At 45.9% G+C, this 17,044-nt stretch overlaps 1 protein-coding gene across 1 annotated transcript; it reads left to right on the plus strand.

The window, feature by feature from the left end:
- Positions 1-39: 39 nt before the first annotated feature.
- Positions 40-16,548, plus strand: COQ9 (coenzyme Q9; the record flags this gene model as incomplete). Its single annotated transcript, XM_083370713.1, is given in 10 exon segments — positions 40-73; positions 76-162; positions 2,198-2,357; positions 2,868-3,003; positions 4,473-4,615; positions 4,826-4,910; positions 6,221-6,325; positions 11,182-11,337; positions 13,873-13,926; positions 15,954-16,548. Coding segments are annotated over 10 exon segments (996 nt in total). The 3' UTR covers positions 15,990-16,548.
- Between the last annotated feature and the right edge of the window lie 496 nt (positions 16,549-17,044).

The following is a 17,044-nucleotide window of genomic DNA, read 5'->3' on the forward strand; positions in this document are numbered from 1 at the left end:
GCGCGAGGCGGTCACGCCCAGCCCCCCCGCTTCTTTAAGATGGCGCCCGCGGCGGTTCGCCCCGCCTCCTCTGCCCGCCCCGCTCGTCGCCCGACTCAAAGATGGCGGCGGCCGCGGCGGGGCTGAGGCGATCGGCCCGGGGGCTGCTGCGCTGCCCGGCGGGTGAGGTGCTCGGGGGGAGAGCGGGGCTCGGGCCGGGTGGGAGGAGGCTGTTGGCTTCCTCCGCTCCGGGAGAGGCGGGACCGGGCGCCCCGCAGTTCAGGCGGGAGGAAGGGAAGGTGAGGTGAAGGGCGAGGGAGGCCCTTCGGCCCGGCTTATTTGCATACATCAACGTAGGATGCCCTCTTGAAGGGATCCGGGGCGGGGCGAGTGGGATTACACCCCCTATCATCCACGGCCGAAGCAACTGTAGGGCCCATAATCCGCATACTTACCCTCTGTGTGTGTGTGTGTGTGTGTGTGTGTGTGTGTGTGTTTTACCCCATCTGCGCCTGCGCGGTAGGTTGGATAGCGAATTCCCATTGCAACTTGGGCAACCAAGACGCTCTTGACAGTCTGGACTGGAATACCCATAAGTCCCAGCCAGCAGCTTGTTAAGAGATTCTGGGGATGGGAGTCGAGGTCCGACGGTTCCCTCTCTTGGTGCCGGTGGATCTTCTCTCCTCCTGGTGTTTGCTGCCCACGGAAGGAGCTTCTCTGCTTGGAGCAAAGTCTGGGTTTAGATTGCCTGATTTTTCTTGCAATTTTCACTCCTGAATTTGGGACGCCATGAGAATGCAAAATGGCAACCTGTGCCCAATGCTTCATTCCATTCGTTCATTCATTCTTTGATCCTGTTAGGCTTCAGTCACCTCATCTCTAAGAGGCTGACAGATTTTCAGAATGGCGACAAAGTTAAAGCTAATAAGCATAACCGTTCAATAAAACAACATGGTCATAAATAACATCACAGGCTTAAAGAAAATCTCTCTCTCTGACATGGTTGAATGGAAGAAAGAAACAGGCACAATGGCACACATTAAGAATGAAATTTAGTTGCTCTCAAAGGGTACACATACATAACACACATTTAAACCTACTATAAACAAACATATGTATAGACCAGGGGTCGGCAACCTCGGCTCTTTTATGACTCGTGGACTTCAACTCCCAGAATTCCTGAGCCAGCATAGCTGGCTCAGGAATTCTGGGAGTTGAAGTCCACGAGTCATAAAAGAGCCGAGGTTGCCGACCCCTGGTATAGACCTACACCCTTACATATAAGTAACATATAAATATTAATGACCATCTTGAATACATAACGGAAGGAGGAAGCTTTAGAGTTTACAAGGTTAATACCGTATGGAACAAAACTGACTGAATCTGGATGTTCTGCTTCGGATACCACGAAGCCCCCTCCTCCCAGAAAGGAACAAGGAAAACAGATCGTGAAGAGGATGAGTAGTGTCCCACACAATCTTGCGGACCCTGCTCAAGCAACGCTTCTGTGCCATGTCCTGGATGGAAGGAACTGCCAGTAATCTTTTCAGCCATCCTCACCACTCTCTGCATTGATGTCTTTGAACGTTAATATTGGAGAAGGCTCCTGAGAATTTCATGAGCAGCCAAGAAAGCAAACAAATGGATAATTGAACAAGCATTGATCCAGAATTCTTCCTTGAGGCACACATGACCAAGCTCACATTTTTCAGACATATTATACAAAGACCCACCTCCTTGGAACAAGTATGTAACATGGTGGAAGATGGGATGAGGGAGAAGGGAGAGGAGAAACAACAAGGCAGATGGACTCAATTACAGTAGCAGTGCGTGCACTGTTGGAAGACTTGAGGGATCAGGTGGAAGACCAGTCATCTTGGGAGATTGCTAGGAGGTGATGCTGACTTGATGGCACATAATCAACAGTCAAGGAGAGAGAATATTTTAATGGGGCTGTGGTTTTCTAGATAATTGCCAGCATCATTTGTAAGTCATTATTGGAAGCAGCCTTTATTAGATAAGTTTCGCACGTTATGAAAGAAGACTTGTCTGGCCTGCCAGTGACATATTTTGTAAAGGGTATACCTATGTCTTATTCTTAGGTAGCATGATTTTGTGCATAGGTCTTTTGTAGGCTTTGAATTCTGAAATGTATAAGGGGGCCTTCACAAGATGATTCCTTAGGTTTGTGTGTTACTCAACTCATTTCTGTTTTCAGTCTTTAGAAGCCAGCTGTATCCATCTCAGCGGACCTTCCATCCTGCAGTGGCACTGCAAAGAGCTTCAGAAGAACAGAAACAGCCCCCCTTCCCACCTCCCAATCCTCCACATTCAGCATCTTCCCCCGGGGATGAAAAGCATCCAGGCTCACCCCCTAGGTAATCTGCATAATTTCTGTCCAGAATGACTCTGAGCTTTCTTCTTTCCCCAAAGTAGCAATTCTTGGCTTTGAGAAAATATAATGGACATATTTTAGTGAGTAATTTAGTAGCTGGCATTCTTCCATCTTGCTCTGAGATTGTTAACAAGCAGCATTCAGATTGAACGTTGAGCAATTTTGTGTACTGCCCATCATTAGAATGATTGGGTGTGCTATCCGCGCACTTATAAACATTCCTAGATAAATGCTGGCTAGCTTTACACAAATGCTAAGTCCTAACATAGTTTATTTGATGTATGTCTTCACCTTTTTTTTAATCAAAGCTGCCAATGATGATGTAGCCAAAGATACCGTGTCTAAACAAACTGGATCTTAACCCTTTATCAGACAAAGGCATGCACGGTTTCATGATGGCATCAGTTATAATTAGGAAAAATAATAAAAGCTTTGGACTTTTTAGTGTTTAAAAGTGCTTGTAAGACATGCCTTCCTATGTTTTTACCCCTAGTTACACAGATCAAGGTGGTGAACAATCAGAGGACTATGAGAGTGAGGAGCAGCTACAGAGTCGGATCCTGACAGCAGCTCTAAAATTTGTACCCACCTATGGCTGGACAATGGATGCAATTGCAGAAGGGGCTAAGGTTCGCATTAAGAGAAGCGGCATGTTAAGAGACCCAGAGGGATGGTTGCTTAGCTTAACTCAGAGGTCCCCAACCCCTGGGCCACAGTCCACTACCGGGCCGTGGCCTGTTTGGAACTGGGCTGTGCAAGCGGCGGATGAGTGCCCACATGCACAATTCCACTTGCGCGAGTGGCAGGCAAGCACATGTGCGCACAACTCCACTTGCGCGAGTTCCCGATAGAGCTGCGCACACCTGCATGCTCGCCTGCCACCCGCACAGAACCATCTCTTCTCCACACCCCCTTCCGGGCCACCAAGCCAGAAAGGCTGGGGACTGATGGCTTAACTGATCTCCAAATTCACATTATTACTGTTGCTGTTCTTTGAGGCTACTAAGAATTTTCAGGTGAAGAATTCTGAATTCTATCCAGAAGTAACATTTTTAAACTCCTTTTTAATAGGATCGATGTGCAGGAAATTTCTGAAACTTGCCTCTGAGTGTCCATTTTAGGACATTTTGCTTGCTGTTTTTTTTTGTTTTGTTTTTTTGCAAAATAGGCTCTATTTCCTTGTAGATTTACAGTGCAAGTTAAGTGAATCTGCAATCATTAAGTGAACCCATTGTTTGCTATGAGGTGGTTTTGCCAAAATCCGGAAAGAAATGCCGACTTTTGGCAAAAAACCATAGATTGCAGTCACGTGATCACAAGGAAGCATCAGAACCAGATCACAAGCACTGTTCATTGTAACTGATTGTAAGTCAAGGACTATTTGTATTCTCATTTGCGAAGAGGACCTGAAACAGTGTCATGCCTAAGGCTGCAATTACTCAACATACTTAAATTGGTTCCTCCAGTGACACATTTTCTGGACCAAGCCCTGCTAATCAAGTGGTCCGGTTTCCTTGACATTCAGAGCTAGGAGGGGAAAAAAGACGGTTGGACTCCTCCAAGTTCAGGGGTAGGCAACCTTGGCTCTTTTATGACTCGTGGACTTCAGCCCATGAGTCATAAAAGAGCCAAGGTTGCCTACCCCTGGCTTAGATCAGAGGTCTCCAATCTTTTGGGCACCAGGGACCAGTTACATGGAGAGAGTTTTTCTGCGGATTGAAGGGGATGTGGTTTTGTGTGCTGCCTGCATCCTGCTGATGGGGCTTTGCTTGTTTGTGCAGACCGGTTGCTGGCATGCCGCGGCCCAGTACCGGTCCATAAACCAGGGATTGGGGACCCCTGGCCTAGATCTTGATATTTGAACATAGATCTTTTTAACATTTAGAATTTTGTCGGGTTCTACTAATCTAGCTGAAATGTTAATATATATTGCCAGTCCATGTATGAAATGCCGTACGCTAAATAAACAAGTAAGCTTTCCAAAGGTAAGTTAGGCTAAACTAGTGCTGCTTCGTTTGTAAGCCCTGCCTGTTTAAAGTTACAGAAATTTATTTCTCAGTGGAAATTGTTCTACTCGACTTTTTTTTCCTTCCTTCAGTCCGTAGGGCTCTCTGTGGCCGCAGCAGGACTGTTTCACAACGATGGCAGCGAACTGATTCTCCACTTCGTGTCCCAGAGTAACTCCAGACTCTCTGAACTTCTTGAGGAACAGCACAAGCTGGTACAGCTTGGTCAACTGGAGTAAGTCCCAGGCACAGCAAGGGAAGGGGCGGTGCTACGTTAACCATCTAAACAGCAACGCCTGGGATGGCAGTTGCACTGAGCACAGGGAGGCTACTCCAGAACGGTGCTTCGGCAGGTAACCTGTCTTGGCATCTCTGAGTACAGACCCTGAGCACGAGAGAGACAGGCAAGAACGAATTGCACTAAACAATTCTTCTCTTTTGAAAGGAAGAAGAAGACAGACCAGTTTATAAAAGATGCTTTAGAAGCGAGGCTGAGAATGCTCATTCCCTATATTGAAAAATGGCCTCAGGTATGCTTTTCTTGGTGTTCTTGCAATGTTCCTAGATTATCTCAGTGCGTTCAGAACAGAGCACGTTGATGGTTGAATGCTCCTCTGTTTGGAAATGAACAGGGGAGGTTCCTACTTGGGCGACGCAGCAGAGAGAAATTAGTTCTTTTTTTCCCCTCCCCTCTTGTGCGAATGAACTCCCAACCCCCAGCCTGAACTGATCTTCTTGTTCTTGCTTGGATGAATCCCCCTAAAGGTGCTTTTGTCAGAGGGGAAAGACATAACAGCAGTGCATACGTTTTGTTCCTTGCTGGCTCTTTTAGGTGATTGGCTCTTTGTGACTTGCTGAAACAAATTTTAACAGTCTTTTGGGCCCTAAGGAACACAATGACATTCATCAAGTTGAAAAAAGATTGTGTTTGTGCGTTAATCCACGCCACATGTTTTGTCTGTGTAGATGGCTGGATATAGATAAGATGTAAATGATAGGGAGATAGACAGACAGATAGATAGATAATCGATAGATTGATATATGATATGATATGATATATGATATGATATGATATTATGATATGATATGATATGATATGATATGATATGATATGATAGGCAGGAAAGCCACAGAGTGGTATAATGGCAGAGTTGCTGAAACAGGAGCTGGCAAACTCAAGTCAAATCTATCCTCAGCCATAGGAGCTGCCTGGGAGATTTGGCCCAGTCCCTCTTCTCAGAGCCAACAGGATGTGGTGGCAAACAATGCTAGACCAGGAGCAGAGAAATCCCGGTTCTAGTCCCCCCTCAATCACAGAAGCTCCCTGGAGACTTGGGGCAAGTCCTTCCCTCTCGATGCCAGAACCAGGGCAGGGTAGCAGTGAAGGGACTGCCCTGGGAATAGTGAGACCCTGGTTCCAGTCCCCCTTTAGACCAAGAAGCATTTGGGAGACTTTAGGCCAACCATTCTCTCAGCCCAGCCCTGTCTTACAGAGAGAGGCTAGTACAGGGGTAGGCAACCTTGGCTCTTTTATGACTCGTGGACTTCAACTCCCAGAATTCCTGAGCCAGCCATGCTGAGGGGACAGGGAGAGGTTTCCAAGCTGAGCCATGCTGGCTCAGGAATTCTGGGAGTTGAGGTCCACGAGTAATGAAGGGGCCATAGTTCCCCCATGCTGGCTCAGGAATTCTGGGAGTTGAAGGCCACGAGTCATAAAAGAGCCAAGGTTGCCTACCCCTGGGCTAATCTGAGAGCCTCCACCTAGAACAGGGGTCCCCAACCCCCAGGCCAGGTTAAGAATGTTCCTCTTTGGTTCAGCCATTTCTCTGCTTTTCCTTAGGCTATGAGTGTGTTGCTGATGCCACACAATATTCCATCCAGCTTCAACCTGCTTACCACCATGGTGGATGACATCTGGCACTATGCGGGGGATCAGTCCACCGATGTAAGTCTGGGGAGGGCGTTGCATTTGGGATTTAGAAAGGCCGTGGGAAGGTTTCAAATATGCTGCTTTGCAGGGCCAATATACTTGGGGCTACAAAATGTGCCATTCCAGCTTCAAAGGAGGTAGGCACAGGAGATACATTCACTGGATTCACATTTTGGGCTAGACCACTACGGCTCTGGCTCTGACTTAATACGTATACTGATTTATTGTGACTTGTAAACCATGGCTTAGGGCAGGGGTCTCCATACTTGACAATTTTAAGACTTGTGGACTTCAGCTTCCAGAATTCCCCAACCTGAATAGCTGGCTGAGGAATTCTGGCTGAAGTTTGGAGATTCCCCTGGCTTAGAGCAGGGATGGACAACTATAGCGACTTTATAATCTGTGGACTTCAAGAATTCCTGAGGCAGCCATGCTGGCTTATGAATTCTGGGAGTTGAAGCCCACAGGTGGTAAAGTCGCCACAGTTGCTCCTCCCCACCCCGGCACAGAGTAGTATTTCTCAACCCGTGGCAACTTTTAAGATCTGTAGACTTCCACACATCTTGGAAGTTGCTAAGTTTGAGAAACACTGGCTTAAGAAAGATATACTTGTCCACCTGTGACAACTGCAGTTGCTTAGTTCCTGGCACATGACCCTTTAAAATTACGTCCAGCAGAAATGGAAGCAGTATGGGAGACTAACGGTGTGGCTTCATTCAGGGTTGCAGAAAAGTGCTCACACCCACCCGCTGGATTCAGGCCGCTGTGGACTGCAGTGAGAAGACACGTACAGGTTTCGTGTAGTTCAGAGTAGTCAGTATTTCTAGTCACCCTGGCAAACCTGTTTTCCAGTAAGCGCATAATTAAGTGAGAGATTACACGCAACACTCATGCTTAGTCTGTGAAGAGAAAAGGGTTAGGCCCCTGAGCAAAAGACAAGGGCAAAGGGACATCTGTTAATCCACAAGAGTGGCTTGGGGATCAGGCACTACAGCTAGTCCTCAATTTACAACAGTTCATTTAGGGACCGTTCGACGTTACAACAGCACCGGAAACAGTGACTTATGCCTGTTTTTCAGACTTCACGAGAGTTTGCAGTAGTCACATGATCAAAATTCGGACGCTTGGCAACTGGCATGTATTTATGACAGTTGCAGTGTCCTGGAGTCATGTGTTCGGCCTTTTGCGACCTTCAGACAAGCAAAGTCAAGGGGAAAGCCAGATTTACTTAACAAACGTGTTACTAACTTAACAACTGTTGTAAAATGGGGCCAGATTTACTTGACAATTGTCTCGCTTAGCAACAGAAATTTTGGGCTCAGTTGTGGTCGTACGTTGAGGACTACCTGTATCCAGGCTGCCCTGGGTCTGGATCAGAAGAGGCATTTTGTTTTATAAACTGAAATAAACTTTTTCTATTCTGGGCCACAGAACAGGCTGTAATGTAGCGACACACCAGATAGGGCTACGTTTACTATTTTTGCCCGTCTTTCTGATATTTATGAATCACCATTTCTTTCTTGAAGGCATCTAAAAGTGTTATGTGATGCAATCTTATTAAAACCATGAGTGCTGCCAAACTGTAAATCATCAGATCGAAACAGATAACAGTTTTACAACTGGTTTAATTCTTCCAAGGAATAAATCCGCGCCCCATTCAAGTTTGCATGTTGGAAATTGATCTCTTTTGGTAGAAGTCAGCAAATGGGGGAGGGGGGGTGAGTTTTTATCTTAGGGGCACCCAGAGTGGAACAGGCATTTGCCTGGTTGAAATATAGTTCTGCTCTTCAGATTCCTCTCCTTCCAGTATGCCAGAAAAGGAAAGATTCAGTTTGAAAACTTTTGAAAGCAGTTACCTTAAATACTCGGTTCTTAATGATGAGAGCCATTGGATTTTTTTTGGGGTGGGTGGGTGGGTGGGCTGGAAATAAAAACAGAGTAAATTACACCTTAATTAAAGCAATTAATGAACTAGTTGACCTATTATAAAGAGAAGAAAGGGATGAGAAGAGCTTAGCAGGTCCTTTTAATAAATGGTTTTAATAAACCTGTGCAAGAATAAAACAGCAGCTACTGCAGTAACAAATAAATGGCAGACAGACAAATTAAAGGAATAAACCAGAAGAAGGCCAAATAAAAGACAGAGATCCCACCAGGAAACTAAAGTTTTTCTTCGAGTATGCAAATTGTAGTGGAGCTTTTAAGAAATTCAGCTTCCACAAGAGACCCTGGTTTACTTTTTTTTTTCTCCTGCTTCTGCTGTCTTGGAAATTGGGGGAAAAAACCTTCCCCCCCCCCCCCGTTTCGAATTTATCAGTGCAGCTCTTTGGGGCAGCACAAGATGTAACATTTATAGAGCTGAAAATGGATGCCCTTTTCCACACTGGATGTCTTGGAGTGGAAAGTGAGAATCTGCTTAGAAAGGATAGACGTGCTTACAAGTTAGTTACCTGTCTGTCTATTCAATTCCATTCGGAATAGTATTTAGTATTTATTATATTTGTATACCGCCCTTCTCCTGAAGGACTCAGGGCGGTGAACAGGGCACATATAAAAATACAGAATACAAAAATTAAAAAAGAATTAAATAGGAGCCCGAGCTAAAACAATAGATGGTAATAAAAAATCCACAATAAAAACCCCAACACATGACCCATCAGGCCAGGCCGGCTTGTTCAAACAGGTAGGTCTTCAGACCGCGTCGGAAGGAGCGAAGGTCAGGTACCATCCGGAGCTCAACCGGCAGCTGATTCCATAAAGCCGGGGCGCCCACAGAGAAGGCCCTCCCCCTGGGGGCCACCAGCCGACATTCTCTGACCGGCAGCACCCTGAGGAGGCCCTCTCTGTGGGAACGCACAGGGCGGAGGGAAGTTGACGCCGGCAGCAGGTGATCCCCGAGGTACTCCGGACCCATGCCATGTAGGGCTTTGAAAACCATAGAGCTGGAAGGGACCTTGGAGTCCATTTCCCTCCTCAAGCAGGAGACCCTACCATTTCAGACAAGCGGCTATCCAGTCTTTCCTTAAAAAAACTTCCATTGATGAAACATCCACAATTTCTGGAGTCAGGCTGTTCCACTGGTTAATTACCCTCACTGTAAGGAAGTTCCTCCTTAATTCCAGGTTGCTTCTCTCCTTGATAAGATTCCATCCATTGTTTCTCGTCTTGCCTTCGGGTGCTTTGGAAAATATAAGTTGACCCCCTCTTCTTTGTGGCAGCCCCTCAAATATTGGAAAACTGCTACCATGTCTCTCTCCCCACCCCCCATTCCTTCTTTTCTCTAGACTGGCCAAAACCCAAACCCTGCAACAGTTCTTCATATCTTTTAGTCTCCAAGCCTTCAATCGTCTTAGTTGCTCTTCTCTGCACTTTTCCCAAATCAAAAGTCAAGAGCTTTCTTTAAAAGTCAAGTTTAAAGAAAAGTGTTCTTCGTTCTGTGGTGTCTCAGGAACCTGAGTGACTTGCAAAATAACGCTCGCTCCCCAGGGGTAGGAAATTGCTGACAAGAGTGTCTGCTTTCATTTGTTTTGTTTATTAAATTTATACGCTGCCCATCTCAACATCTCGAGCGACTCTGGGTGGCTGACATCATAATAAAGCAATAACACAGAAGAGTTTAAATGTTTAAATGGTAAAAACGAGCATTAAAAGCTTTAGCTATCCTGCTTCCATGAATGTTGCTTTCAGCCTTTCTCCCAAAGATGCGATTCAAAGGTCTCCAGGATAGAGACCTATAGTCATAGCACAAATGTCATACCGTTAGACCTGTGCTTTGAAGCAATGCAGCCACCGCTGGCATAGCCATGGCCAAAAGTGCTTCTAGCATCACTGAAATTAACGGTAAGCAGTCTATTCCTTACTGTGTGTCTTTCTATATATATGCAGGATTTTTCTTAGTAATAGTTAAGTTTCTGTTGCACTTGAAGGAAATGCTGGATGTGGCTCATTGTGTGTATTCATCACAGATCACTTTACAGTGGCTTTCCTGGCAAAGCTTCTATTTCTCTTCAGCGAACAATCTTATGTTCAGTGCTCCAGTGCAGTGCACTAATGCAGTCATAATTAGCACTGTGGCAGAAGTAGAACGTATTGGGTTAAATTGTGTTGCGTGTGTATAAGTGATTATACAGTTATAGCCTCTTAACAGCAAAGTCTTGCCTCCTGTGCATTCTTTCAGAGTTGTATTTTCCCATAAGGTTTTCTAGAGTATGTTTATTAACTGACCAGAAACAAAATTATCTGACCAGACCTTGCAGTGATGTGTTAATTGCCAGATACAAAGATTATTATTGTTTTTCAGCGCAAGTGAAAACCACCACAGTCTGATCTTTTCTCCGGACCAATCAAAATCAGCCGGAGTTCGTCCAGGAACTAGATCAGGGATCTTCAAACCTGGCCCTTTTATGACTTTTGGACTTCAACTTCCAGAATTCCTCAGCCAGGCATGCTGGCTGAGGAATTCTGGGAGTTGAAGTCCACAAGTCATAAAAGGGCCAAACTTTGAAGACCCCCTGAACTAGTTGATGTTTATTTGGAAATTCAGCAATTTCCATTTCAGGATACTATTTCATTGCTTCTGTAGATTTGTTTCTCTCAGTGACTTAACAGGAGCAACGTTGCACCATGCAACATAAAAATAACATCCATATTAACTGAATTTTTAGATATATTTTTTTTCAGGTTTGTAGAACTCACTTTTCATCGATTCAGGATATGTTCAACCAGAAATATAGATGTATGTGTGTGCTTTTATAGAATAGACATATGACACTCCAGTTGTGATTAAAAACGTGGGTAGGAGTTTCATATCAAAACCTTAATTCGTTACTGGGTTTCACATCTTCTGAGTCTCTTAATTCCTGGTCTTGCAGATAAATTGGTACACTCGCAGAGTAGTCCTGGCTGGAATTTATAACACCACAGAACTGGTGATGATTCAGGATTCCTCCCTGGATTTTGAGGACACTTGGTCCTTCCTATACAACAGGGTCGCTGACGCAATGAACGTGGGCCACACAGCTAAACAGGTGAGTTATAGTTATGAATTTATGACCCTTGTGCTATGCAGGTTTTCCAATGAGATGATCAAGCTCTCTCCTTCCACCCTCCAAAGTTACAAAAGTAACCTAATGTCATTCCCCCTCCCCCCCACCAACTTGGTGTCCTCCAAAGGCTGGCTGGAAATTTTGGGATCTGAAATTCCAGCCAATTTGGAGGGAAAAGCTGCTATAAACCAGGTAACTTTTGATCAAAGGCATAGTTTATTTTTAGTATTTTTTTTTACCCCAATGTTTCCGGCACGTGGTATTCCAAGCATTTAAAAAATATCCCATTCCTCTTATTACTGCACACCTTTCAAGCAGTTTTCTTGAAGTTTCCATTTTCTCATGCCTAACGTATTTATGAGCACGTTTTGCTCTGGTTTTGGAGCCCTCATATGAAAATCCATGTATATTCTGAAGACCTCTTCCTGCTCGCAAGATGGGGGTGGGGAAAGCTGAGGGACAGAAATGGTAGCTCTACATAGCAGATGTTACACAATTATTGTATACCTTTGCACAACCCCGTTCTGCTATGGCATTGTGCTCCCAAGCCATGTGTTAAACTCGTAATGACCCAAAATACAAAACAGCCATAGCTAAAAGATGGGGGGGGGGGAAAGCAGGATGAGCAGGGGGAGGTGGTGGGATCTGATATTAATCTGTCAGCCGCCTCCAACGCAAAGCCCTTCCTTTGGAGCCCCAGCCAACTGGCAGAGGTGGGTCTTTAGCTTCCGGTGCAAGTTCAGGAGGGTTGGAGAGGACCTCACTCAGGTGAGCAAAATGTTCTAGAGGGCAGGTGTGATGGCAGAGAAGGCCAGCTGCAATTCCGTGGCTGAGGGGGGGAGCTCAGCATGCCGCCTCTGCCGGCGTGGGTGGGGCAGGCCAGTCTCAGTGGGATGAGATGGTCCCAAAGATATCCTGGGCCCACGGCACGAAATCACGCTTTAAAGGGGATTACCAACATCTTGAATTGCAAGATACGTATGTTTTACTCCTGTGGTGGCGAACCTATGGCATGGGTGCCGCAGGTGGCACGCAGAGCCCTCTCTGCGGGCACGCACGCAGTCGCCCCAGTCCTAGGCCTTCAGCTGGGTTTTATAAAACTTTTTTGCTTAAGGCCTCCGCCGCTGTGTGCAGGGAAAAAAAAAGATTCAATCAATTTCAACTTCTCATGGGGAAAAACAAAGATCCCGCAAAGTTGGAATTGATTGATGGAACTTTTTAGTCCCACCCAGTCGGCCGTTACCACCGCAGCCAGGCCCACCCAATGAGCCACACCCACCTGGCACCTGACGATACATAAGTGGGTTTTGGGTTGCAGTTTGGGCACTCGGTCTCTAAAAGGTTCGCCATCACTGTGACTTACTCTATTTTAAAAAAGGGGGGGCACACTGTGCAGAATGCTTTATTGAGCCTCTGAATTAAATCAAGCTAATTGGCTTGGCAATCTTCCTCTGTTGGTTTCTGGGCCTCTTTTAAGGCACAGCAGTAGCTTCAGCATTAATCTATTATATTTCCCTCCACTTGTCTCTGTACGTTTTTTGGATCCTGCTAAGACCCCGGGCTTGAAGCTTCCTCAAATACCTCCAACCAGATACGGTGCTTGGTTGCTTTCCTGGAGCGTCCTCTTGCCCACATCCCGCCTTTTATTTATTTTATTTTAATTCCATTTATATCCCGCCCTTCTCCGAAGACTCAGGGCGGCTTACAAGCTTAGCAGTAGCCTTCATTCTATGTATATGCCTGCTTATTAGGGCTTCCCCCCCCCCAAGCAGCATTATTACAAAGTCAGCTTATTGCCCCCAACAATCTGGGTCCTCATTTTACCTACCTCGGAAGGATGGAAGGCTGAGTCAACCTTGAGCCTGGTGGGATGCAAACCTGCACTAATTGCAGGCAGCTGGTGTTACTTAAGGAGGCATTAGCCCACTGCTCCACCAAGGCTCCACCAATTTTAAGATAAATTGCCTATGGGTAGTCCTCAACGTACCACCAATCACTTAGCGACTGTTTGAAGTTACAGTGGAACCCCCCAAAGGTACTTAACGATGTGATTCTGATGGCCACAGGGCCTTCCCGCGATCCCTTGACCACGTGTTGGGCGCTTAGCAACTGGGCTGCATCTATGGCCATTTGTGGCATCTCGTGGTCATGTGAGCGCAAAATGCTTTTGGTTTTCGGCAAACATGCCCCACAGCAAACACATTGGCTTAATGACCTTGGCGTTCTGCTTTACAACCATTGCATTCGCTTTATGACTGCTGCAAAAAAAAAAAGTCATAAAATTGGGCCAAGTGATGGCCTGTTTTATGACCAGGCAGGTTTGGCAGGATCTATTACAGTCGTACGTCAAGGACTACCTTAATGCTAAGGCCACGTTAGGGGAGAATTCTGGGACTTCAGCGCATCAGGAGGGCATCACTGTGGCTGGATTTAGGACGTTTCCTGATTGCTTTTTCCAGAAATTTAAAAGCCGGCTTGTAGTTGAAGTTTTCCACCTCTGTGGTTTTGTTCTTCTAGGTTAAGGCAACTGGAGAGGCGCTTCTTCAGGGAATTATGGGCGCTGCTGTTACTGTGAGTAATTCCAGACACAGGATTTCCCACAACCTTTGCTCAAAAAAAGTCCAAGAATGTTTCTACTGTTACAGAATGGAAAAACGCAGCAAAGTATCATGGTTTCTTTAAAAGGGGGGTGGGTGGGATATGTGAGCTGCCCTGAATAATGGTTTTTCCTGAAATAACTCATAGGGATGACTAGTTTTAGCTGACTGCTTTTCATCTCAGAATAATTTTTGCAGAAACAGATACAAATAACGTGCAGCAAGCCCTTTCAATTAATTTCACCCCAGTTAATTTCAGGAAGAAATATTCATTTCTTTTAATGGGATTAGGTTATTTAATAGCAGAATGCAGGAAGGGTGCTTTAATTCCAGCCTAATGTTTTGTTGAATTCCTTAGCCAGTTCACTCAAGAGGTCCAGTAGTTTGCTAGAGGGAGTTTATTCTTGGCCTGGCATTTTGATCTAGTGCAGGGGTGTCAAACTGCCGGCCCATGGGCCGGACGCGTCATCTGGAAGCTGCGACCACCCCATTGCCAGCAATGGCAAAACTGTCCCGATACGTTGCGCGATCTCACATGACGTTGCGAGTTTGACATGTCTGATCTAGTGGTTAAAGCATCAGTCTGGAGTTCTAGTCCCACCTTAGGCATGAAAGGTGACTGGGTCAATCACCAGGAGACGGTGGGTTCTAGTCCCACCTTTAGGCATGAAAGGTGACTGGGTCAGTCACCAGGAGATGGTGAGTTCTAGTCCCACCTTTAGGCGTGAAAGGTGACTGGGTCAGTCACCAGGAGACGGTGAGTTCTAGTCCCACCTTTAGGCGTGAAAGGTGACTGGGTCAGTCACCAGGAGGCGGTGGGTTCTAGTCCCACCTTTAGGCGTGAAAGGTGACTGGGTCAGTCACCAGGAGATGGTGAGTTCTAGTCCCACCTTTAGGCGTGAAAGGTGACTGGGTCAGTCACCAGGAGGCGGTGGGTTCTAGTCCCACCTTTAGGCGTGAAAGGTGACTGGGTCAGTCACCAGGAGGCGGTGGGTTCTAGTCCCACCTTTAGGCGTGAAAGGTGACTGGGTCAGTCACCAGGAGACGGTGAGTTCTAGTCCCACCTTTAGGCGTGAAAGGTGACTGGGTCAGTCACCAGGAGATGGTGAGTTCTAGTCCCACCTTTAGGCGTGAAAGGTGACTGGGTCAGTCACCAGGCGACGGTGAGTTCTAGTCCCACCTTTAGGCGTGAAAGGTGACTGGGTCAGTCACCAGGAGACGGTGGGTTCTAGTCCCACCTTTAGGCATGAAAGGTGACTGGGTCAGTCACCAGGAGACGGTGAGTTCTAGTCCCACCTTTAGGCATGAAAGGTGACTGGGTCAATCACCAGGAGGTGGTGAGTTCTAGTCCCACCTTTAGGCATGAAAGGTGTCTGGGTCAATCACCAGGAGGCGGTGAGTTCTAGTCCCACCTTTAGGCATGAAAGGTGACTGGGTCAGTCACCAGGAGACGGTGGGTTCTAGTCCCACCTTTAGGCATGAAAGGTGACTGGGTCAGTCACCAGGAGTCGGTGAGTTCTAGTCCCACCTTAGGCACAAAACTGGCTCATAATTGACTTCAGAGTGGTGGGATTCAGCCAATTCACACCACTTTGGCAGAACCAGTAACTAATTTTTGGTCGCCCAGGCCCAGAATGGACTTCTGGAAGCGGCATCCACACAGAGAACCGGTTGTTCATCTATTTGTATCCCACCACTGACATCAGATATTGTTGTATTCATATTTCCCAAAGCAGCAGTTGAGTGTTTGGGAGATCCCTTAATATCCCCTATGAACTCAGATGCAAGTGTTAGGGTTTTTTTGACAGATAGGATGGTTTTAAGCACTGTTGCTTGGATCAACATTCAAGCAGCCCTGCTTAAAAATCATTGCTTGGGTGGAATTCACCGTCAGGAAACATCTAGCCGCATCCCATTTTGCATGCTAAAAGTTTCTAACTTTCTCATGGTCTCCCCCACTTTTTTCTTTTAAAATGTTTTATTGTTTTTTGTATCTGACAGTTCAAGAATCTCAGCGGCCTCAACCAACGTCGATGAAGCCATTAGCCACTAGATAGGAGCCTTCGAGAATCTCTTCTGAGACTAGCAAAGAAACGGTGTCCTGTACATCTCATCACAAGAACGTGAAACTGTCACTTATTCTGTACCACCGTTAAAACAAGCACACCATTTCATCTGTCTGACGTAAAAAAAACTTGGCTTTTTTTGGAGCATGTGGGATCGCTGGCCACCCTGGTGATCTATTCGACCAACAGCAACCAAAAAATTAAATTCTGTGTTTACCAAAACGGATTTAAGTTTGAGGAAATGATAGAAGGGTGATAGAAGTACTTGAGGTTGCAAACTCTTTTAGTTTTAAGACCCCAACACCCTTCTTTTCATTTTCCCCACCTGGATATCTTAAGTGTGTCTTGGCCACAAACTGACTTACGTTGTATTGGTGGAATTGGCAAAATTACCTCCCGGCACTTCTCAGTTTGAAATCCAGCATTCTGCTCTGCTGTTTGTTGACAGTGTATTTATGGCACTCTTGTGAATATATTATTTTCCTGTACGCTTGGACACGTCTGTATGTTCATTAAAAATAGTGAGCAATTTTCAGTGTTGCTGTGTAGAACGTCACAAGAGAGATGTAGGAGTATATATGCCCTTGGCAGAGAAATGAAGCAGTCCTCGATTTACAACAGTGCATTTAGGTGACCATTCAAAGTTACAATGGCGCTGGAAAAAGTGACTTATGATGGTTTTTCACATGACCATTGCAGCATCCCCAGGGTCACATGATCAAAATTCAGGCGCTTGGCAACTGGTTCATATTTATGACCGTTGCAGCGTCCCGGGCTCACGTGATCCCCTTTTGCGACCGCCTGACAAAAGTCAGCGGGGAATCCAGATTCACTTAACTGCCATGCAGTGATTCACTTAACAACTGTGGCAAGAAAAGTCGTAAAATGGGGCAAAACTCACTTAGCAATGTTTCACTTAGCAACATAAAATTTTGGGTTCAACTGTAGTCATAACTGAAGGACTACTTGTAGTTCTTGAAATACAAACATTTCCACCAGTAGCCGTCTCAGGAAGGGCTGCTTCAC

Source organism: Vipera ursinii (genome assembly GCF_947247035.1).
Source record: "Vipera ursinii genome assembly, chromosome: 10".
In the NCBI taxonomy this organism is placed as follows: Eukaryota; Metazoa; Chordata; class Lepidosauria; order Squamata; family Viperidae; genus Vipera; species Vipera ursinii.